The sequence below is a fragment of the Corapipo altera genome, unplaced genomic scaffold (genome assembly GCF_003945725.1).
Source record: "Corapipo altera isolate COAL_440 unplaced genomic scaffold, ASM394572v1 175, whole genome shotgun sequence".
In the NCBI taxonomy this organism is placed as follows: domain Eukaryota; kingdom Metazoa; phylum Chordata; class Aves; order Passeriformes; family Pipridae; genus Corapipo; species Corapipo altera.
In genome coordinates this window covers 133439-157893 of record NW_020884942.1, presented here as the reverse complement: position 1 = coordinate 157893, position 24455 = coordinate 133439, and the positions used below count along the sequence as shown (strand labels likewise).

The window sequence follows — 24455 nt, the reverse complement described above, 5'->3', positions numbered from 1 at the left end:
ATTGGTTGACATCCATCTTAAGAGATGGACAGAAATTTTAGTCAGGGCTGATTTTTTCCAGATTCAATCCACTTTAAGACCAACTGTAAATACAGGAGTATGTGTGAAACACCACAGTAACTGCCAGAAAAGAAGAGCCCAGAGAAAAAGAAGCCATTGTCCCACACTTCTATAATTTGGAGAGGACATTTGCAAGACAATATAAAGTTCTCTGACTATATAATTACCGTCATCTCTCCCTGAGTATGTGGCCAGTGCCTGGGGTTTTCACTCAGATTTTCCTTTTGAAAGTAGCTTGTTCTATGATTTCTATAGGCAATTATCATTTTTCCCACCATAGCACCTGGAGGAAATATTTCATGTTTCCAAGCAGCACCCCATGGAAGCTGTCCCATTAGATCTAAAATAAGGAAAACTGACAAGACTCAGTAAAGCCTAAAACAATCTGGAAATCGCATCTCCTCCCTGCCTTGTCTTTCCTATCCAAAATCATCTTTCAAACAGATGTCTATGAAAACCAGGTCAAGCAGGTTACTCAGTGTGCAAAACTTGCACTTTGCTGTTCCGAAAAGGAGCAATTCCTAAAACAAGAACCCTTTTTTAGGAGAAGTTGCAGCCAGTTCAAATGAAACTGAGGAAGAACAACAGGGACACTGAGGAACTAGAAACCTAGACAAAATGCCTGCTTTTCACCTGGGGACTGAAATGTATAAAGCATCAAATGAAAAATAACCAAAAAAGAATATTCAAATTGGTTCATTTTTTCCTTTAATTGTACTATTGTCCAGGGCTCTTTTGAACACATTAGGCTATCTCATGTCATGCTCTTGTACTTACATTAAGCTCCTGCTCAAGTAACTCAGAAGAAAAAAGGCTGTGGAAGAAATATAGTATTCATAAACTTATATACCAATCCCAGTGTAGAGATGGGGAACTAAGACTCAGGAAACACTCTGACATGCTCAAGATTGCCCAGGGAACTGCAGCAGAGCTGAGAAATTACATCTGCTCTCACAGGACCCAATCCTGGATCCTATGAGTTTCACTGCCCCTATCCCAGCCTTCTTCTTTCTGTGCTTAAAAACAAGGGCTGTTAGAAGGAAAGATCCAACAGGGAAGGGTTTGCCAATCTTTCCTAGCACTTGGGTGGAGTGAGCTACAGAGTTCTGGTTGCAGACACACTCATTTGGCCCAAAGCTGGAGAGTCCCAGGAGCTGGAGCACTGCCATGCCCCCCGTTCCCTGCAGGGCTGTGCTGGCCAGGGCTGGAGCTGGCAAACTAGAGGCCAGTGGGGGAGGGTTGGGTGGGATTGCCTAAGCCCTGAGCCAGTCCCCCAGAAGTAGGAGAGAAGGAGCTGAGGTCCTGAGAGCTTCTCATCCTGCCAGGTCCTCCCGTGGGGCCTAAAAGGAGCCCTCCTGAAGGGGAAGTTTGCATCAGCCCACGCTGTTTGCTGCACAGTTTCCAGAGTTGTGTATCAACTGCTTTTCTTGAGTTACTAAAGGCACTTGCAGTCAGAGTAACAGGCTGTAAGAATAGTATCAGCTTATGTCAGGTTTGAAATTAGCTGAAATTAGCTTAATGCAGTTGACAAGGACAGCCTGGCATAGCAGCACTCCAAACCTGCCTGGGTTTGCAAGCCAGCAGTAACCAGTCTAACAGAATTCTGATGCCATACTGACTTCTGGCTCCCTTGCAGCTACAAATTTGCCAGCAGATTCACCAAACAAGCACTCCTTGGACCCTCCACCCAATAACCACTGAGGGAGGAAAAACTGAGAGCTCTACTATTTCTTGATCAACAAAATCAGCCCTCTCTTTCCCTGCTTCTGCATGAAAGCTTTCAAATAAAAACCCCTCTGAGTTCTTACCTCTCTGCAGTTCAGACAACCACCCCTGCTCATTTCTTCCATAACAAGTGTCTCATACACAGCCAGCAAATCTAGAAATAGAACTGGGCATCATTATATTTTTCCCCAAGAGCAGTGCAGGTATTGTCTGCCCAAGGGACACTGGGCCTGTCTGCTTACTAACTAGTCTGCCTTGAAAAGCTTCAACCAAGACATCTGCTGATCCTCCTTTTCTGAGTGTCCTGGCATTACCAAACCTCTCTGCCTTCAGCCAGGAATTATGCCCAGGACATCAGTTCTCGTACCGTGTTTTTGACTAAACCATTTCATTGGAAACTAAAGCTTCTACACCTGAGTAGTTGAGTCTTTTTGAGTGTAAGCTCTATGTTGCATATCCATTCCATGGCTAGAAGGCTTCACACAGCCGACAGAACAAACAAAAAGGAGCAAGGACCCACAACTCCCATGTGCAAGCCTGTAAAACAGGGGAGATCATCAGCCAGACTGCTGAGGCATCGTGTACAGACTTGCACCTTCTGCTCTGGGACTCCATCCTGTGACTGGCACCTGAGCCCCAAGCTGATGCTTGTGTACTCCCCCCAGCCTGGAGATGCAGGGATTTGGTTTCAATTATTCACTTTTCTTCCAGAGATAAGCCTGGAAAACCTCATGAGTTTCAAACCACAGCTACTTAGCAACAGTTTCAGCAGAATCTTCTAAGCAGAAATAAGGAATGGGATGGCATCAGGGACAAAAACATTTCATAAACAGCAGGAAAAGGAAAGGGGCTTCCTCTAGAGCCAAGACTTCTTGTTAGTAGAGAGATATGTCAGTGATGTCAGAGGAACAGGATGGGCTTTATCCACTTTACTTCTCAGGACTCTCTCAAAATCTTCAAGCAAAGATGTACTTTCACCACTGCATGTGTAATAATTTAAGGAAAGGAATAGAAATGAGGTCAGATTTTCATCTAATTAGTTCTAAGAGCTTATAATAAAAACCAGAAAGGCTTGCAGATTTCCACTTCTGCTCTTCTGCATGCTTTAAAACTGAGGCTGGCTCCTCTTCCACAGCAGGAGAGCACGTGTGTGTTTGTATATGCATAGATATGTACACACACATATGTAGAATAGCTCCAGAGGGGGAGTTCTTTAACATCTTAGCTATAGCCCATAGCTACATCTCCCACATGAGACCCAGGGGATGAAGCATGGAATTTAATGGGATGGGGCAGGATCACTCTCTGAGATGCATGATTTGATCAGAGATGTCAATTATTAGTGGCGCACAAGAAAGCACATTTTTAAATAATTGGTTTTGAATTCTAAAGAACCAGTAAATAGTAAAAAAGATAAATCATGCTGCAGCAGAAAAATATGCTGTTATCTGGTGTTATTTATTAAGTATATATCGAGATATATTAGTTAATTAACACAAAGTAGCTGCTATAAATAGCCCATGTTTCACACAGAGGGAGCTGTGTGAAGGCATGGATCCTTTTCTGTCATGTGTAAGTAACCAGTATAGGACACACTCATTTTGTGTCCATGTTTACACATGTATGCTTACCTCTATCCAGAGACCTTCCCACAATGCCTGACTTAATTCTGGAAACAGTTTTAGATCTAGTGAGACCATCTGAGTAATTTTTAGCCATTTTACATGTACTGTTTCTCCCTCCAAGCCCTGTTCCCTGGGTCTCATGGTGCCTAAAGCACATGGTTTGGAGGCTATATTAAATGGGTCCAATGGATTTATTTTTAGTCCACAAAGTGTTTCTAAAACAGGTTCTCTGTAACATATGTGCAAGACATAAAGGGGGTTTTTGTCACAAGAGTGTAACAAACTGCATAATTCTGTCTTGGTTTTGCCTGCTATAAATAAGGTACCAGCACTAAATCATGGCAATAGAACCATTCTGTTAACCTTCCTCACCTGAAAGACTATCTCAAAATTGGAGTGTTGTACTTTGATTCTGTTAAGGTTGGTTATAGAATTTAATCTTATTTGCATAATAAGTACAAAATGTTTGATTCCTGGAAACATGGGGTGTCAAATTATTTGATATTCTTTTAGCCAGCATCCCCTGACTTACTGTCTAGTTTTGTCTGGCTTCTGCTGTGAACCTCTTTGATCCATGTCTCATTTTTTAGTCAGTCTATTCTCATGCTCCTCCTTTTTGTCTCCACCTCTGTGCCTTAATCAAATAATACCTTGGCCTTGTACCTAAATAATTGAAATTCCTTTGTGAAATGTCATGTAGCTTGCTTTGGACAGGGACATGTGCTTAACTGTCTCTTGCCACCACCTGATAGAAAGGGTCAAGGATTGCTAACACTTCAAGGATGGTGATCCTGACCAGTAACAATGAAAGCATAAATGTATGTGTGGTCAGGCAGTTCAGGGCCCCGAGGGCTTTAGAGTAAGGTGTTCCCATGCCCAGCTGCCTGTGGATCCTTCTGCTGGAAGTCAGCCCCTCTGGAGCAGGGGTGGCTCAGCACCTCACTCACAGTGGCTCAAAGTCTGAGCCTTCCCTAAACCACTGATGAGGCCAAATGAATTCATAGCTACATCTGCTGAGAGCTAAATCTGCCAGAGCCTGGGGCTGAGTCTGTGGGTGTTACTATTCCCCTGACTCAGACAGAAATATCTCCCGATGCAAACACAGGCCTGAGCCTGTGCGGAGCCCTGAGCCTTGGCAGGGCCCTCCCACGGGGCACTCCTTGAGGGATGGCACTCCTTGAGGGATGGCACTCCTTGAGGGATGGCACTCCTTGAGTGAGCAGGAGTGGCCCATGAGTAAGGGCTGCTGCTGCTGGAGCTTGGACTGTGCTCCAACCTAGCACAGCTGGGTTTGCCTCGTTACCAAGCAGAGAGATGACATTCTACTCCACTTAAAACCCAGGAAGATGGGAAGAAGTCAATAGCCAATGCATGAGCAGGGATGTAACGGGGGACTGATGGTGGTGGGAGGGAGAGGGTTGTTTTTGGTTTGCACAAGACTTTTTAAAAAGCATTTTAGAAAGAAACTGTTAAGATGCAGCTAAATCAGTATTTGCATATAGATTCAGATTGTATTTAAAGAAGAAATATTAAAGGAGCCGTGTTATCTATGAGGGCTTGAAGTCAAAATACTTTCTTAAAAGAGCTCCATCTGGTTCATCAAATATACATGAAAGGTGCATCCCTACATTCAGAATGCAAAACCTTCCAGATGAGTCATTAAGAGGGCTTTTATACTTGAAACAACTTCGACACATAAAAAGGAAGAAAAGATTATAAGACCTTCTGCCTTTCTATAGCATAAACCCCCTACAGCCAAAGCCAAGACAGTAATTTCTGCACTGAGCCCCAAAATGAACACACCAGTAGGTAACTCAGTGAGGGGGTTCATTGCCCTGGCTGCTGAGAGCACCCACATGCATAGGCTGGGTGCCCACTCAGACACATCAATACTGTGATCTTGTTCCTGTGGTGGTGGGGACACATTATACAATCAGACAAGGGCAATTCATCTCTGGTGACTGGATGTCCCTGTATAGGCCAAACAATGCAGTCAAGTTGTGTTCACACCTGTTACTTCCCGCTTTGAAACATCCCCAGAGTTGCACAGCTGGAGATTTCAGCCTGTCTTAATATTAATTAAGCAATCTTCATTACCCTTCCAGACTGGGCAACAGCATTGTTTAAGATCAGCAAATTGAGCAGTTTTCATTCCAAAATCCTTAAGCGTTGTTTGACTTACTACAGTACTTAACACTTTTCAGTCAGAAAATACACCTCCCCACTTTAAAGGGGAATTAGGAATTTAACAAAGGACTGGATTCACCAGCAAGCAGAGCCACTTCTCTCATCCTGCTGCACCCCTCCCATTGCAGGGAAGGCTGAGTGCAGGGACCCAGATAAGTTTTGATTATGATTGCCTTGTGGCAGTGGAGGGGAGCAAGCAGAAAAAAACCCCCCAGAAACAGGGGATACGAGCTCAGGGCCAGCACCAGGCATAGCAAAACAGCCCCAAGGGCCACAAATTACCAGGGGCAGCAAAGCATCCAGGATCCAGCTGCCTGCTTGGCTGTGCTGCAGCCCTGGAGAACTGCTGCAGAGAGAGGGGTCAGGCATGTGGAGCAGCACAGAGAGGGGTCAGGGCGTGTGGAGCAGCACAAAGAGGGGTCAGGGCGTGTGGAGCAGCACGTTTGGCAGGGAAGGAGGTGGCTCTTCCCAGCAGCTGACACAGCATGCACCCCTCCTGCCTCAGCAACAGCTGGGGCAGCCCCCCTGACTCTCTGGGATTGCCAGCCCCCAGCAGCTCCCTCTGCCACCAGTACCCACCGAGGCTGCCACCAGTGACAGACCACACACTCTGCCCCTGTCACAGAGCCTCCCTCTGCCACACTCTGCCCCTGCCACACACTCTGCCCCTGTCACACAGCCTCCCTCTGGCACAGCACGTGCAGCTGTGCCCGCCTGCCACGGTGTGGGGTGGGCAAACAGGGAGTGGTGCTCAACCAGTTCTAGAATGTACCTCCTGCTCCAGACTCCCAGATCAAACTGCCCAGAACAAACCCATTTGCAGGTCTACATGGCTGCAATCTCATCTTTCAGTCTGCATCTTCTGCTACCAAAAACATCCTTAAGTAGCTCTAGCTGATTAAAGTCACACCTGATATGCGTTTCCTACGCCTGAGACCTTTTGAATCCCTGTCACCCACTCTCTTTGTACAGTGGGGACCAGCAGTTAGTGCCATTCACAGCCAGACCATGCCTTGAAAACACACCCAGTGCCACCCTCCCAGAGGCAGCAGTGATCCTTATTTCCTGCACTCATCCATGTGTCCAGGTCCACACTGCTCTAGGAACCTCAGTCCCTTATACCATTTTTATTAGCATTTTACCCAGCATCCCTGAGGTCAACTGTTCTTGTACAAAAGTCATGGCATTTGCTGGTAAGTGCCAGTTTTTTCCATTGGCAAGTAAAATTTCTACCCAGTCAAATTCCTGGAGGCTGAATTGTATGAGTCAAAATGCATATTTCCAGTGTTCTGTATGTGCGTCACATACTGGCTTCAAGGTTGCCATCTTTCTGTTTTCCCTACAGGCTGCTACTTTGCTCTCCATGAACTACAGGGAAGGGTGTTTGCCTGCAAAGCACACCCAGGTGAGTGGGGATGCTGCAGCCATGTGATCTCAAGGTGGCATGGGAATATACTTGGGATGGGTTACTCCGGATGCAAGACCTGACACTCACCTGTGATTATCACAGGTGAACACCTTCAAAAATTCCCTGCAAACACTCAGACAGGGATAGTTATGGTCCACACCTGCCTGAGTCATTCATTCTCTGTCACTGAATAGCTTGACTGCTACCAGAATAATGTAATATGAAATTTGAATGTATCCCTTAAACTCATCCCTAGTTTTTTAATATGCCTAAAAACTGCAAAAGCCAGGGCTATTTGATATCAGTAAATCGTTTCTCAGTAATTTCTTGGAGTATCAGTTTTGGAATCAGAAGCATTGCCTTCAGAAATACATTCTGTTCTTGAACTCTTCATTGAAGAAAATAAAAAACCAATATGTACTGTTTATAACCACCACAATAAACAAGTGCTCCCTTCTGCCTCTCCTAGAAAACATGGAAGTCTTTCTCTCATCCATTTCTGTATTCAGTTCTGGTCGAGGATCCTGTTTGTTAGGGACTGTTTGGTAGCCTGGCAGCAAGCTGACTGTGTGGGATGGGCACCTTCACTCTTCTGATGGACCAAAGGAGGAGTATCTGGCAAAGATAACCACACTGGTTTGACAGGGCTGCTGAACACATAGTTACGTCTTTGGGCAACCCAGCTGAGTGTTGGAGGCTCCTTCTCTGCCAAGTTTCTTTGTAAAAGCCCAGCAGTGACATCCAGGTACTCCCGTGTTCACCAGATAAGTGAAAGGGGAAAACAGTCTTCTTCATGCACACATGAGCATCTCTTTGCCTAATGATCCCCTTGGAGATTTACATGGTTCTGAGCACACAGCTCCTGTGAAAACTTTAACTGCTGAGCAGCTCCTGTGAAAAATTTAACTCATTTTTGAAGAAAACACCAGCAGCAATTTGCTAAGCATTGCAAACTATGTCAGCATTGCAGAGGCCACAGGAGAGACAGGTCTCTGCACCAGTCTGAATCACATGGACAAAGGGTGGCCACTCAAAGCACACAGGAACTTTGATATAGAGGAGATTGTTACAGGTTCATCTCCTCAAGAGACAAGGCATAAAACAACCTATAGAAGAGAAAGAAATCAAAAATTAGCGATTGTTAGAGTTTAGGGTTAGGAAGGAATACAGCTGTAATCCTAATTTTGGTCCAGTTAACAGACATCGTCCATCACAGTTGCAAGGATCAAGCCTTTGGGGCTTTAGTCTTGGGACACTAAGAGAGGCCCAGGAAAAGAAATAGCCTCTTCTTTCTTTTCAAAATGTCTCCAACAGCAGCTGGTTTTATTTTGCTATTCCACAGGAACAAGCTTAGTGAATCTCTGTACCTGAGAGTCATTTACAAACCAAACTTAGCACCACAACCAATAAATGGGTCCTTCATACAGTTCCAGTAACACTGGAAACAGTCCCAGAGCAACCACCAGTTCCAAACAGTCCAAAAGTCTTGGCAGAATTGAAGTCAGGATCCAAATTTAGCAGTTGTGAGCTGCATGCTGTGGTTCAGGTTATGAAGGGAGAAAGCAGCTCTGTAGAGCCAGGAAGCTCATACCCAGTGCATGATTTCAAGTAGTGACCCACTCTTTATAAGGATAAATCATGGGGCCCTTCAAAATTTTGGAAAGCAGAGGATTCATAGATGATGTCCCAGCTGTTCCTGATATCCCAGGGTCAGCTGGAGTGACCCTGGGGGGGCAAGCAAGGGAAAGGTTTGTGGCACACATGGGATCATAGAGATTGCAGAAAACCAAGAACAAAAATTGAAATGCTTAACTTTCTGGAGTATCTTGTGTCTTGGATATACTGTAAATGTAACAAATCAGTGATACGTGTAACTTCTCAAAACAGCATCTAATGACTAATCCTTTGCACCCTTTTATGCCCTTCTCTCAGCCAGCTGTCAATTTTATATTCACATTTCCTGTACAGCATGTCTTCCTACTATTCATGATAGCCCCCATCAGTCACAAAATCACGTTATGTACTCAGAAGGAATTTGACAGCTCTAAGAATTCAGCAGACAAAGGAGCAGCGAATGCTTAAGTAATCAGTTCCCATTTTACCCAGTCTTGCAAAGGCTGAAGGATCGATTGCTGTTTTGCTGTTGGAGTCCTAAAAATGCTTGGGAGTAGTGGCACAGTCCATGTACTGACACACAGAGCACTGGGACCCTTGTGCTGGTCCCCATGTCACTGAGGAGGCACACTGGCACTCGAGGGCAACTCTGGGAAAATTAATCAAATCTCTGCACCATATAATCTTGTCTCTTCTACCTTCACCTCTGGACAGTTACATGGATTTTACTTCACTTATGTGCACAGCAGGAGTGAGCTCTGTTGATAAGTATTAGAAGGCACCCTGTAAAAGGCAATAATTCTTCAAATAACAGACAGATTAACAGAGCTTTCTCTTCAGCTATTACTTTCTGTTCAGTAACAGTTTCACTCTCGCAGACGAGGACATGACCATTCCCTGTTATCTACTCTAAATCAACCAGTAATCTGCTGCTCACAACTGACAAAAAGGAGTGGTCATCAACTGAGAAAATACTACATTTTTCCAGTAACATCAGTAGCAGTACCACGTGCCGTGGACAGACAACCATGAGCACATCAAAGCAATGTTCAGGACATTAGAATAAGGCTTGTGAGATGATGACCTCAGAACGATCTCTGAAAAAAAGTCCTGGGAAGTCTTCATTATCCTAAACAGATGATGGACTACGGCCTCTGAACTAATCAGAACTTTGTCCTCTCTTCTCTTGTTTTGTTGTGTTTTGTTTGTCCATCTCCAGCTCTAATTCAGATACAGCTGATGGAGCTGTGGAGGCTACCTGTCCTCTGCTGCTCTGCTGCTGATCCATCATCTCAGTTGCCATAGAGACAAGATCTGGAAGCCATGGATGAGCATGGGAGAGAAGCCACCCACAGGCTCTCCGCTGGTGGGCTCTGGCAGGACCTTTCTCAGCAGGTACTGAGAGAGTCAGGGTCAGTCTCTGAGGGTGAGGAGGAGTCAGCAGGTGCTGACCCAGTGGCGCACGAGGGGGACTTGCCGACACATTACATTGCCATCCAAAGAAATTCCAAGTACTACCGATCCATGAGGCTGCCAAACAGAGGGAAAAGAAAGACTTCGAGAGAGGCAGTGCACATGGGGCGTGTCACAGGTGAGTACCGACCCAAACAGCATTATGCTCCCTTTTGCAGTGAGATTGGGAACTCTGGGGGTCAGTGGGAACAGCAAAGGGACAGGGAAGGTGGAAAGCAGCTCAGCAGCCAGCACATTACAGAGCACCCCTGCCCTATGGCACAGGTGGCAGAGGGGTGCTATCCCTCTGTGCTCAGTATGGAAGTGTGACATGGTTGGATGTTCAAACACATGTTGTGGCAGAGAATCTAAACATTTGTGGGGCTCTGCACTGCCACCCCTCTGCTCTCTAAAAGAAAAATAACTTACCCAAGGAAAGACATGAAGCTGCCAATGAAGTAGGGACTTCTTTAGCACCCAGAAAGGACATATTCCAAAGTAGTGAGAACCATACAAGTAACTGTTTGACAGGGTGAGCAACATACAGAAAAAACAGTCAGCAGAGCCAGAGGAAACTGCAATGGGCTCTTATGAGGGGGGAGCAAGGCTTCTCTGAAGGTGCCTTTGCTGCCACCTTGCATTGAAGACAGCTGTAAGAAACACCTAAGCCCCCTTTGAACTTGGAGGTTGAAATAAGAGGAACACCATCCAGAACACACATGCATTCAGCCACGGCTTCAGCAGAAGAGGAATGAGTTGGCTTCCTCTGAGTATGAGCAGTACAGAGCATGACTGCAAGGCCAGGCTGTTCACTGAGCTGGAACCTTGTCTGAGCAGCTGTCTGTGAAGAAGCAAGAGAAAGATAAGAGAAGTGAAGGGAGCCAGGAAAGGAGCTACTGCAGCACACTCAGAAGCACTGGAAACAGGGCTGCAAGAAGAAAATTTAAGTGGTTTTAATCTAAGCTCTAAATGAGAGTGAACTGAAACTGGTAACACAGAAAACACCCTTTGCTTCATCTCCCAGGTGCTCAGAGAAACTGAACTTTATAACTCCTTCACAGCAAAGATACCTATCCTATCTTCAGGGTATAATCTGACAGAATCAATGCACTGGACTCTGAACTTTGGATAGCTGCATGTGTCAAAATGATACACCACTAGTGATGTTCAAGCCTGAAAGCTATTGCTTTGTTATGCAGCAGTAAAGCCACTGCTTCAGCCCCTGAAAGTAGACCAAGTTCTCTAAGAAAACAAAGAACAAACATCCTCCACCCCAAAATAAAAGAGGTTTGGGAAATGTCCCCAAGAAAATAGGTGTCTCCTGCCTGCCTTGCCAAGGGAGCCACGCTATTCCAGCAGTATAAAGGCCCATTCAACCCTGTGGCATGGACAGGAGGAAAGTTCCCTCCCTTTTCCAAGTTTCCAAGCAGACAGCGGCAGAGCAAAGAGCTCCTGTTTAATATTCTGCTACTGTTGCAATGAGGTTTGTGGAGTGTCGCCTGTGCCAGAGGAGAGCTGCTCTCCACCCTGCGGGTGCAGACAGGACCCGAGCAGAGCCATCCTCTCCCCGCCTTCCCAAGCACGGGGGCAGAGCGAGCACAGCACAGGCTCGCCCTCCCCGCCGCGCCCCGGCGGCACAGCGTCCCACCGCTGTGAGGGGACCCTCACCCCCGCGACCTGCTGCTGCCAGTGCGGCGGCACCGGCACGGGAGGACGCACCTTCTCCAGGCACCTGCAGCGTCACGGCCCCGGGACATCGGCGCGGGAGGACATCCCTCGTGTCCGGCCACTGACATTGAGGAAGGACGAGCTAAAAGAAGGGCTTCTCTCTTAGCAGCTCGTTAGAGCATCCCCAGGGGCTGGCCTGCGCTTCTCTCCCACCCCCTCCCCGTGTTACTGCTGCTGAAACAGGATCGGTTCCAGACAGGGCTTTTCCGTCCGTACCTGCAATTTTTCAACAAGACACACTGGGAACGTTTCTTTTCTCCATCTGTACAGCAAGACCTGGGCTGGGAGCAATAGCTCTTCCTCCGGGGTGACTGTAGCAAGTCCATCTCAGAGCTACAGCTTTCAAATTCAGCTAGGACTGTGTGAACAGCTCTTCTGCCCTCTCCCTCTACTTCACTGATTCCATCCCCTCTCCCCGAAACTGGACAGCGGGTGCTTCTACACCAGCCTCATTTGTAGCAGGAACTTCTGACAGCATTTGCTGACGTGCATGGAAGCAAGGGATGGGTGAGCTCTTTTATCTTGCCTTCCAACCCATTTGAACAGCAGCTATCCAAGAATATGAGTCAAGCTCAAATGTTAACCTGCTCTCATTTTGCTTAGGGAATGACTGGAGGGGAGGAGAGGAGAAGGAAAGAAGAGAGGAAGAGAGGGAAAGATACAGGGGGAAAGACAAATTAGGATACAAAATGAGAAAAATAAAGACTCGAGATAGATCACAAAAAACAATGTAAAATAATCTAAATTCAGCAGAGGGAAAGGTTTTTATATAGGCACCCTTTGCACCAGCCCAGCTGTGGCCTATAGCCTAGGAGCTGTAAAGCATAATAGATGTTTTCCTTTAACTGGGAAAACAGTTGTTGGGTTTTTTTTTAAGCAATCTCCTCGGACAGAAAGATAAAGTGTTTAAACTATTCAAAGTGAATAACTCAAACTACTGTTTCATAAGCCCTTGGCACTAGTTTAGCAAGTTTTAAAATTCTGGATGGCACACCTTCCCTCTGAAAATTGATTAAAAGGGTGCATCAGAAACCAGCCTCAGTCAGAGCATTGACCTGCCTGTGCTGTCACCAGTTTGAAATGCAAACAGAATTATGACTTAGACCAAAATATTTCTAATAAAAAACGACAAGGCCATATATCAACAAGCCTCAAACAACAGGAGGTTTCATTTGAAAAGTGAGATGCATCCTCTCCTGCCAAGTACTACAGTAGTAAGCCATGGACTTAATACAACTCTGGCTCCCTGTGAAGGGATCAGAGGTTCATCTGAGGGAAATTGGAGAAGCAATTAAAAGTAAAGCTCCTGTTTCACCCAAATCTAACCTTGATTTGTCCAGTAAACTGAACATCTACTGTATGCCTGAAAGCAGAGCAGTCATGAAGCCTTGACTTGGGAAACCAAATACTGGCATGCACAGATAAACCTTTTCTGCTCAGTGGATTGCACTGAAAATCACTCACGTTGGGACCAGTTTGCAGTGGTGAGAGTGCTACTCACACACATAAGAACTGACACCAATATGTCCACCAATATATACTGACACCAGGATATCCAACTTCACCTTTTCTCAGTTGCATTTGCAGCTGTGACAAAGGCTGTACCATCTTGCACTGTGCAAGCTGATGACACTTTGATCTTGTCTGAAAATCGAAGCTAAAATGTAACCACCTTTGTGTCTGTGGTCTTTCTGTTGCCTTTGGTGTAAGCAAACCACTGCCTACGGTAAAAGTAAATTAAAAAAATAACTGTTTTAACACCCTCTTGGCTTTCTCTTATGTCACAGGTTCACTCCAAAACAATGAGCCTGTCAAAGAGCCTCTGAATGTTTTATCTCATAAGGGATCACCACCTCCAGCAAACTCTGATAAGACAACGTTAGACGAACTATGGATCCAAAGGTAAGAAGGGAATTCACTGTGCTTCCACTGAAAATTACAGTCAGAGTGGGGTCAGAGCTGGAATGCTGTCTGGGGAAGCACAGCTGGACAAACTGTAGCTTTGATCCCTGCCTTCTCTCCTTGACTTGTGCTGCTTTCAGTCTTAATGATATATATTGCTTAGTATTAGTGGGACAGTATAAAGGGTCATGACAATATGGGTTTGGAGAAGACAGTGAAGGAAAAAGAGGCAACAAGAAGACAGTAGGGAAGGTGGGAAAAGGGGAATGTGAAGCAGGATCATCCAGTGGTATAAGTGGGCAGACTGCCTTCAGCAGCTTGTTAAGAGAATAAGGAGAGCCTGTGGGCATTTTCCTGTGGAACATCCCAACATCAGGGTGATCCCATTCTTGGCCTTCATAGAGAGCTCTCCTGAAGCCTGTTATACAACCCCACATGGAAAACAGGATTTTATAGCTGAAGAAGTAGCTACAAGGATGTTTTCTACAGTATTCTGACTTTCTGTTTGCTGTTTACTTTGAAGAACTGAGGAGCAACAGAGGCTTTCAGTGAGGGAACCCTTTTTGGTTTAAATCCCTCAACAACCAATGTCCAGGAAAAGGCCCTGATCCCACAACCTGTAAAGGTACATCCATCCCATAAATCTACCCTCAGCCCTGCTCTATTGCCACTGCAGCCAGCTAGAGAGAGGAGCAGCTACCTAGCCTTACATTTTCATATATGCCTGAGGTATTCTCCCAGACTCCCTCTCCAGCTACTCACCTCTGATGTGTACAGCTGTGAGATAGTCCCTGCTGGTACTGTAGAAGATCAGGCTGGAAACACTAAGCCCCTGTCCTCTAAGGGTGTGTGCCTCGTGCCACACCAGCTGTGTTGGTGTCTAGTGCCTTGGCACCTTTCCTTAGGGAGAGGACTCCAGTAAAACAGTTTTAGCCAAACGTCAAGTTGGATTTAAATAAATTAATTGCCTTGGCTAAAACTGATTACCCTTTGGCCATAAACTGAGCAGATGAAAATAGGCAGCCACAGTCTGCTGTGATGTCAAAGCCATCTGTCTTCCTCTCCTCACGGCGTAATCGTCACAGTCAGTGTCTGACATCCTGACACCGGCACTTAGGCAGCTCTGAAATGTGCAAATCCTGATTCTCCCTGGAGCTGGAAACAATGAGCCTGTGCTGGGAGTCAGTTTTATCAAAGATGATGCTGTGCAGAGCTTGACAGGTCAGTACAGGTTCTAAGTCATGTGCCTGCTAAAAGCAGGCAGTGCTGCTGAGCGGCATCGATGCTCTCTTGAAACTGAGCACAGACATTTGGCAGAGAATGAGACCAGAGTTCCAGCTCAAACTCAACCCATGTCCTCTGCCCTTCTCCAAAGATCAACTGCAATTTATAACAGAACCACTAGAAACCTGCATTGGGGAAGCCTGCAGGAGCCTAAGAATGTTGCCATTACTTACAGTAATCCCTGTTATCTCCCTCCTATTGGAAAAAAGGCCATTATGCAGATAAGACATCAAAAATATTATCACTAGTCTCAAGACGTGCATTTGATCTCTCCCCAGAAGAATAAATCAGAAGAACAAAGCATTCTTCTGAAAGCAGAAGCTGGCAGTTCTGCAGAAGGGACAGTGCAGGCACCTCTGGCCAGCTCTGGAAAGCTCCATGGAGTTCTGAGGAGTGAACCACCCCGAGGGCAAGCGGGGCAGCAGTGCTGCACCTCTTCAGAGTCAGCAGCATCCCACAGCAACCTCTAAATGCTAGGGCTGGGCAGGCACAATCCCTTCTCCTTGCATGAAGATAACCAGCAGGTCTGACACAAATGGGTTCTTCACAGGTAGGGATGTCACTTCACATACAGCCATGCTGCATAATTCAGGGCAGGAGGTAAACACAGCTGGGGAACGTAGTAAATAGCTCAGGAAAAGGAATTGTCACAGACTTTGATTCAAATCTATGTGTCTTTCAAAGCTCTGAGAGTAGTAGAGTAATTCAGTGATCTCAGAACACTGATGTTTGAGAACAAGATGTCCTCAAACGTTATTGCTGGTGTTCCAAAATCTGCCACGCGCCCTCCATAAAATACTTCCTAAGAGCATCTTTATGCTCAAGTGGCTTTTTCCCCCATGATCTTTTTCCTGTGCCATCTCCAGCTCCCTCTAAGCACTCCAGAGTTCTCCACAACACCCCAGGGCTCCCTTCCACATTGTACAAAGATCTGAACCCCACCATGACGAGCTGCTTCCTGACACCAGACCTGCCCTGAGCATCTCGGTGCTGAGCTCCCAGCACAACCCCTGCTTTCCAGAGCAACCCGAGCCAAGGCCCTGGAAGGAACCAAACTCAGCAAAAGCTGCTCTTGCCCACTGTGAGCAGTCCTGCCAGCTCCACAGTGGCAGCAGTTGTGCAGACTGAGATCACAGAAAGCCACCACAGAGAAACATCCACCCACAGTGTCCATCCACAACTGCCAGCTGAAAGCAGCTCCCACAGAGACCAGAAAATTAGTCATTGCAGACCCTAGGAAGGAGATTCACTAATCAGTGCCTACCTTATATTGTCAGCTAATAGGATGTTCACTTTTCTTCCTTTCTAGTACAATACAGATATTTTAGCAGCATGACTGCATTATTTACCTACCATTTCCCACCGAGTCAGATTCCAACAATGATATGTTTTTATTATGGGCCATGAGATACATTGGAAGAGAAATTCAGTGTGAAATTTCACTTTGCAAAGCTCGTGGTGAGATCACGGGTCTCCCAGTGCAGAGCAAACTGTTTCTTTATGCTGCTTATGAAACGTCCCGTTCAGAGAAACAGGGGTCATCTAAAAACCATTTGATTATGTTTGATCTGAGCTGAAAGAATGGAAGTACTACAACAGGGAATACAACTACTCACCTTCAGCAGCAAGAGGGAATCCAACTTGTTTGAATTCATGCAAGCACTTATTAGAGAGGAACAGTACACCTGTGAGATAGCACAGCACCCTGAGAGGTGCTCGTGTGAGTGTGGGTTACCATCCCTTAGCCCAGCACTCTTGGTCCTGGGCAGCAGAGGGCACTGCTTTTATAGCCTGATTTAACCAGAAAAGTAGGGAAAACCTTTGGAGAGGCTGGGAGCTGGACTGCAAAAGGCCTTAGAAACTTGTGCAGTTTCCTTCTACTTATGAAATACAGTTCTTATAGTCAGTTCTTCTCTGTGCTGCCAACGGTGCTTCAATATGCAAGTGGTGAAGTCAGCAATAGCTGGTGCAAACACCTGGGGAGCAAATCTTTACACTTCATTGCTCTACAATGTTTTGCTCTTTTAGAGGTAAATAAATAGAGACAGATTTTTTTTTCTGTCCCTTTCTGTACAATCTGCATCTTAAAAAGTCTAAGGGCAACTGTATTTGCAGGGAGAAGTATTTTAAAAACTAGTAAATTTCCAGTAAAAATAACCACTGTAGGTATTAAAATGTCATTACTGCCAACACCTCATATTTCACAGGATCACACAGAATAGCCAGCAATGACATACACAGTTCTAAGGAAGCATCCTTCCAGCATGCAGCCAAAGGAGATCCCAGTCCCAGTCTGCCCCTCTATTCCACACAGTCCCTGCTTGCCAGGTTCTTGAGCTAGTCATGTTTTCATTACTGTGAAAGGTCCAGGCTTTGCCTTCCATGTCTCCCAATCTGATCTGCTTCAGCTGGACTCCTCAGCTCCTCAATCAACCTCTTCATTTTACTCCTTTTCTATCAGCTTCAACTTGTAATTCCCCACACAGTTTCCTCAGCCTGCTATTTCTCAGGCACATTAGTCCTCTCTCTTCCCTCCTGCAGCTCATATCTCAGTGTCCTGTTGTCCTCCAGGCTCTTCATCCTTTGGCTGCTCATACAATCTTAGTATCCCACCCCTCCTCTTAGCTCCAGTGCCAAATTTTACAGCCTTTTCCGACTCACCATTTCCTGAAGCCTCCAGCTGTGCATGAGTTCCTCTCTTCACAGCAGTCTCCTGCTCCACAAGTAGACCTCTTCCTCCCCATGCTTGAGTCTTGCCCCTTCTGTTTTTCAGTCAAGTAGTTTTCTCATCATGCTGACTGGATCCAGCACAAGGATCACTGAGGATACCGCAGAAAGGTCTTTATTTGTATGTTTATATATTTATTTGTAAATATTTATTTATACCTAAAGAGGCCTTCACTCACAGAGCCTAGAACTGGACCAGGCAGTTTTTGCAGCTACAGTATCAGAAATGATTGTCTCTCCATGGGCAGCAGCTCAGGGATTTTAGGTGCTACAATTTAAGTCTGAAGCTTGTGTGTATTGCAGAGAGTGGAAAAGGGTCTATAATTCTATGGATTTTCTTAAGTCTGGCAAAAACACAATCCTGGAAAGCCCCAAAATCTCAACTTGCATATCAACAGAAACCACAGCTTTTGGAAGGACAGAACAACAGGTTTTCTGTTTTCCTTTAGTAGGGATCCAATAATATTTTCCTAAGTCTAATAAGTTGTTAACTGCTTTTAATACATAAAAAACTAACTTGTCTGTGGCAAATGGTCAGTAAGTAAAAACATAACCCTGATGATTATGAGCACCAAAAGGTTAGAAGCACCTAAAGGTAAGGATCTTATAAATTAAATTTCTGAGCATTTTTAGTTATTGGTAAGCCCCAACAGATATAACTGAAGTATTTGGATGAGAGCTTAAGGAAGTTCAGGAGAACAGATATGCTCTTATCCTTGAGGATCTAAAAATATTAAGGATGAGGAGTTCTGCTTATCTACCATTAAAAAGTCATAATCAGGAACAAAAACTGCACAGACACACCCATTGCCAAAATCACTGCTAAAAACCACACATGAACAGAGGGAATCTGAATGAACCTGAGGTATGAAAATATCCTTGACTAGGTATAACATTATTCAAATCTATTATTAACTTCACACTTCTCCATAAATTTGGTTAGTTCAGATTGAAACAGTGCTTCTTACCTCATCTTGTGGCCTTTCTTGGTGTGAAACTCCCACTGACTAGAAGGGTTTGGGGAATTTTTCATGAATAAGATTTGCTGGACTGCCTCTTCTCTTTTTAGTTTCTAGAAGAGAAGGTCTAATTTCTAAAAATTGCTACAAGGGAACATTTTAAAAATGCATTTCAATTTAATTTGAAAACAAGGGTCTTTGCACAGCAATCTAAGGATTGCTTTTGAGTTGAAATGCACATAATAAATCTTAATTCAAATGATTCCTCATTTTTCAAAATTACTGGTGCCGGAAAATACAAACCGAGATTGGAAATTCATCCCCCAAGTATAACTTAAATGAGATACTGGTAATAAACAAATTACAAACTCACACCAATTATCACATTTTAACACAACCATGGACCAGGTCAGCCAACATCTAGAACCTTTTCCAACAGCAGCACAGTGAAGCTGGGAACAGTCTGCAAGCACACGAACCCCTTCCCTGCAGAACAGATCCAAGCTCAAACCCACTTCCCTTTGCCCACAGGGAGCTGAGCCAGGGTCCTGCCCCGTGGCCACAGAGCATGGCCACCAGGGAGCTTTTCCAGTGCCTGTGTGCTTTGGGACCCTAAGGATTCCAGAATTGGGATTTGGTCTGTTGGGGCACTGTGGGACTTCTGTCACCAACAAGAGCACAGGGCAGGCAGCACTGCTTGTGCAGTGCTGGGGTAGGATTTTCAACCGGTTGCTTTGTTGTTCTAGTAATCAGATTCTTTCTTTCTTTCCCCCTACAACTGGACAGGGAATTTTAGGATGAATTGAAGGGATTTTGGTGAGAAAACTGGTTTGTCATCAGGAGATTGTACTGATTTTGATAACTGGGGGAAAGCTTTTTAGGCTCTGCATCAAATTCTTTGTTGTTACAGTGAGAGAAAAAAGAAAACCTCCTCCAAACTCCTACCCAATGGTTAAGATTAGGTGCAGTAGGAACTTCTCCAGGCCTGAGCCTGCTGTTCCACAGCAGTGTAAAAGGATCCAAGGTGGCAGTGCCACGGTCCTGCCATCCCTCTGCACGTCTGCCACCTCTGCTCTGCTGGCACTGGCTTTGAGCTCACCCTGTAGTGACACCATTCACACAAAGCTGGTTCTACCAAAAAAAAAATGAATCATTTTCAATGAGTTTAGCTGCCCAAACCTGTTCACTGAGAACGAGACAAACTTAAGGGAGTGCTGGCATAACAGCAGAGGTAGAAATCTGCCTCAGGGGGTCAAGTGAGAAGGGGAATTGAGCAGCTAGATCAGCTTAAACTGCACACAAAATCCTAGCAACTGTGGAACTAGGGAGGAAGAAGGGGGCAGTTATGTTGGAGCTGCTCCACATAAATCAGTATTGACTGACTTAAAGTGGTATTTGGTGAATAAGCATTTACCAGGTTGAAGCACCTTTCCCAGTGAGCAGAGAAAGCAGAGCAGCTGCAGGAAGAGAGACTGACCTGCCCTGGAACAGGCATGTGGGATGTGAGGGAGTGACACAGCCGTGACTCTGACCTGGATCCTCTGTGACCAGCATGAATATCCCAGTCAGCAGACCCCTGTGACAGAATCGCTTGTTTGCCTGCCTTTAGTTTGCATGACAAACTTTAAAAGCTTTGTTTTGTCTCCAAACAGAAGAGCACGATTTAGAAAATCCCAGGACATTTTGTAGAACAAAAATATCTCCATCTTGCTAAATATCACTTTTTATTCCAGTCCCAAGAGTACTGGGAACACTCTGTCACTTCACTTGAGAGAAAAAGTGTTTCTCACGCACTCGTTCTGTTTCTGGACATCCTCTGTATGTCAACGTAAAGTACAAGAATAAAGCTGGAAAGGAAGAAAGAACAACATCTTCGAAAGACCAAATTGCATTTAAGAAAGGAAAAAGTTCTAAAGGAAGGGAAAAGTAGAGTAGTGGTCATCGCTACGCAGTGGAAGAGCTCTCTGAGACACGAACATACGAGCTGCGGCCTCCCATGGCCACAGGGGGCATTTCACTCGCAGCGGGTGTTCTCACCTCTTCAGAGCTTCCGATGTTTTTATTATCGTCAGTACTTCCAGTGACATTTTCAGATTTTCATCTTGGACCAAAAGTGAAATTATGTTGGGAGAAATGAAGGAAATGGAAGACAGGCAGGATCAAGTTACCAGACATTTATAGGATTATGAAAAGATGCTTTCTATTTCTGCAAGTTTTTCATAGCATGACCCAGACACTTTTTCTAAAAAGAAATTTCAATTTGCAACAGATTTAACCTTGGGAGTGAAGCAATGTGAGGGGTTAGGATCTGTTAAACTCCTAAAGCATACTTCTGAAAGAATTTTTTTTCTTAGTAAATACACTCAAAAGTTATATTTAGATATATATTCATCCTAGCAGTGTCAGTAAGAGCTTATGCACTGATTTCCCTTTGCATATGAGAGAGAACTCCCCACTGCTCTTGGCCCTTCCCTTTAGAAAAGAGTAAACAGCATATCTGGTTTTCCAGATTTCAGGATAACTAAAGATCACTTCTTTTCTAAGAAAGAAGCTTTTTAGCATCCCACCCACTCACTAAAACCCTTGACAGTATTCTTGCCCTAGCGGTAAGCCACCAAAACATCAGTCGTTAGGCAGAGTCTCTGCCGCTTTATCCCTTCCACAAGGTTTTAGCCGCCCCCTCACTCACCTCTCTCCCTAAACCCCCTAATCCCCAGCGTTTAACGGTGATAACCCACTTTCACCCCATATTGACCATCTACCCGGTGACAATCTCAGCCCCGGCTCTCAGGCTCTCCTCCTCCTCTCTAAGCACAAGGCAGGCTCCAGCTCTCACCCTCACCCTGCTATTTCCTTTCGCTTGTCTGGTCCTTCCAACCTCCTGCTCCGGGACTGGACATGAACTGGACTCACAGCCTTCTCTGAGCCTTCAATGACATTTCCAGCTGTTTTTCTTTCCCGTTCTGCTTCTTAATGACTTAATGACTGAGCTTTCCAGTGTGCCAGATCAAGATCTAGTTCACATAAGCTGAAGGACTTTTTCTGGACATACCATCATGTACTGATTAGAAGCTATCCTGGCATATGATTTAGCAAAACCAATATAAAAATGTTTAAAAGGAAACCATACAGACCAATACACAGATTTGATGCTGTTACATAAATTACCTTACCACGTACAGAAAAATCACGGTTATTTATGCAACAGGGAGAAAGCGAGCACAAGGAATAGCTGAGCACTTTCCCTCTGTTAACTCCTCAGTTGCAATGTGGTGCAGATGATGGGGGGTTTTTTTTGCTGAGAGTTATTAACGTGTGGGGAAGAGCTGCACCCAACCTGTCCACAAGCATTCCAACTGATCCGAGGGTGTAACCGTACTCTGGAGCTCAAGAGGATTTATCCCTGAGGCGGAAAAACAATTACCTGAACGAACAGAGATACAGATCATTGAGATACTTACTGCCTAAACGAGGCAATATATCCTTATGGAAGTAGCGGCGCTAAGGAAAGGGAGACGGGAGAAATGAGCGATCGGGTGCGAAGCCCCGCCGGAGGAGGAGAGGCAGATAGCGGCCAATCCTGTGGGGTAATCAGGGGTGCACATCCCGGCAGGAGGGATTAGGCTGAGTTTCCCAGTTACATTCCTCCATCTCAGGGTTTCGCCCCTGGAGAAGAAATGCACCATATGCACCAGATCTGGAAGCAGTTCAGGAGAGCCCCCCTCTCCCAGCCCTTTTTCTCCCTCAAAGCCGGCGCCAGGCGCACATAGGCAGAGAGGTGCAGGGGATGGGGGGCAGCGCTGCGCCCCGGGGCTGAGGGAGGACAGGTCAGTGCCAGGGCGGGACCCCTGCCCGCTGTGGGGTGCCCGTGCATGGAGGAAAAGGGCTGGGGCCGGTGCATGGGGTGGGATGGGGCGTGTGGGTGCTCGCTGGGGGAGGGTGCCTTGCTGGGGGGAAGGGAGGGGATGGAAAAGGGGCTTCCCTGCATCTGAGGAAGCAGCCTCTGTGCAGGAGCGCAGGGGGGATGGAGGTAGGGGTGCCTGTGAAGGTGGGGGGGCCCTGGGGCAGGGATTGCTGCCTTTTGGGGGGGCCCCTGGGGAGGAGGGAGTCATCCTCCCGGCGGAGGAGGGACCTGTGCCGGAGCGCTGGAGGGGAGCCGGGGGGGCTGAGGAGGTCTCTGCGGGCAGGGGTGCCGGGCAGGGGCTGGGGGCTCTGAGAGGGGAGCAACGACACCTGAGGGGTCTATGGGGGCTCGGAAAAGATTTTGGAGGCGCTGAAAGGGTTTGCAGAGGGGGCTCTGAGAGGCTGTGGGGGAACTCTGGGGTCAGGTGGGCGCTCAGAGGGCTGAGTTTTGAGGGGCTCCGAGTGAGCGGGGCTGGGAACTCTGCCGGACTCTGAGGGGTCTCGGGAGGGATTTGGGGAAGGCTGAGGGAGCTCCGCTGGGATTTGGCAGAGCTCCGTGGAGCCTCTGAGGAAATCTGGGAACGAGGAGAGGGGCTGCAAGAGGCTAGGGGGGCTCTGAGGGGTTTGCGGGAGCCCGAGAGGAGAGGCTCTGAGGGGATTTTGAGGGAGGTCTCTGTGAGGAAAATCTGTGGGGAGTCTCTGAGGGGAGTCTGAGGGAAGGCTCCGAGGGAGCTGCGTGGGGGTTTTGGCGGGAGAGCCAGAGGGGGTCGCTGAAGAGGTTTCGGAAGGCTCTGAGGGGATTTTGGTGGGGAGCCCCTGTGGATGCCTGATGGGTGTCTGAGGGGAGGCTCTGAGGGGATTTGAGGGGGCTCTCTAGAGATTTTGAGGGAGGGCCATGGGGACGCCTGGGGGGGCGTCTGAGGAGAAGCTCTGAGGGGAGCGGTGAGGCTCTGAGGGGGCTTGGGGGGCAGAGCGTCTGGGGTGGGGGGTGTCTAAGGAGAGGCTCTGAGGGGGTTTCGGGGCTCAGAGGGTCTCGAGGGGCTGCGGGGGTGCCCCGGGGGCGGCCGCAATTCCCCTCTCCCTCCCGCGCAGGCTGCTGCCTTCCTACCCCCGTTACCGTGGCAACCGCCCGGGCTCCCCCAGCCCCGCAACGCCGCCGCCGCCGCCGGAGCTGCTGGGCAGCCGCCTGCCGCCGCCGGCCATGGAGCTGCTGGCCGCGGCCCTGAGCGCCGCCTGCGCCCTCGACCAGGACGGCTCGGCGGGACAGCCCGGCAGGTGAGGGGGGGGGGTGAGGGCGGGGGAGCGAAGGGCGCGGGCGGGCGGAGGTGCCGCTGTCCCGCCGCCTTTCCGCCGCGGCTCTGAGGGCTCCCGTCCGCCTCCCGCAGGAACCCCCCCGCCGCCGCTGAGGAGACCCCCGCCGGCACCGCCGAGCCGCCGCCCGCACACCCCATGACGGCCGACTCGTGGAGGAACCTCATCGAGCACATCGGTAAGGAGCCGTGCCGGGGGGAGCCGGGCGGGCTGTCCGGCCGCCGCTGCGCCCTCACACAACTTCGCCGCTCGTCCCGCTCCCGCCCCGCCGGCGGCGCAGCGGCCCCGACGGGTGCCCTCCGCCCAGCCGGCCGCCTCTCCCTGAGCTCCCAAACCCACCCCTGAGCCCCCACACCAGACCTGAACCCACGCGGTGCGCGGCTGTGCTGCGGGACCCCAGCTCCCTGTCCGTGCTGGGAACCTCCGAGCTGTCGCTATCAAACATCGCTGTCGTGGCCTCTTGCCGTCTTTAGGGGCATCGGGTTTGTGCGCTGCCTGGCAGGAGATTAATGCACTTGCTGAGCAGCCCGACTCCCGTTCATAAACAACGATTACTTCTTGTAATTACGA

General features: G+C 47.4%; 2 protein-coding genes across 10 annotated transcripts in view; one reads left to right on the top strand and one right to left on the bottom strand.

The window, feature by feature from the left end:
* NEU2 (neuraminidase 2) overlaps positions 1-22365 on the bottom strand; it is a 36613-nt gene extending 14248 nt beyond the window's left edge. For 2 of the 6 annotated variants that reach the window (XM_027661902.1, XM_027661906.1), the window contains exons 1-4: positions 22133-22365; positions 19617-19771; positions 18681-18784; positions 17647-17804 (exon numbers count right to left, since the gene is read on the bottom strand). In XM_027661902.1, the coding sequence (XP_027517703.1) occupies positions 17647-17729 (83 nt within the window). In that variant the 5' untranslated portion in view covers positions 17730-17804; positions 18681-18784; positions 19617-19771; positions 22133-22365. Of the gene's footprint in view, positions 1-17646; positions 17805-18680; positions 18816-19616; positions 19772-21433; positions 21714-22132 lie in introns of those variants that run through there. The other 4 variants (XM_027661903.1, XM_027661905.1, XM_027661904.1 and 1 more) reach the window with 4 other exon arrangements.
* NGEF (neuronal guanine nucleotide exchange factor) overlaps positions 1-24455 on the top strand; it is a 50632-nt gene that overhangs the window by 1010 nt on the left and 25167 nt on the right. The window contains exons 2-6 of one of the 4 annotated variants that reach the window (XM_027661898.1): positions 6943-7002; positions 9839-10210; positions 13587-13701; positions 23667-23849; positions 23960-24063. In XM_027661898.1, the coding sequence (XP_027517699.1) occupies positions 9943-10210; positions 13587-13701; positions 23667-23849; positions 23960-24063 (670 nt within the window). In that variant the 5' untranslated portion in view covers positions 6943-7002; positions 9839-9942. Of the gene's footprint in view, positions 1-6942; positions 7003-9838; positions 10211-12287; positions 12307-13586; positions 13702-22269; positions 22499-23666; positions 23850-23959; positions 24064-24455 lie in introns of those variants that run through there. The other 3 variants (XM_027661899.1, XM_027661900.1, XM_027661901.1) reach the window with 3 other exon arrangements.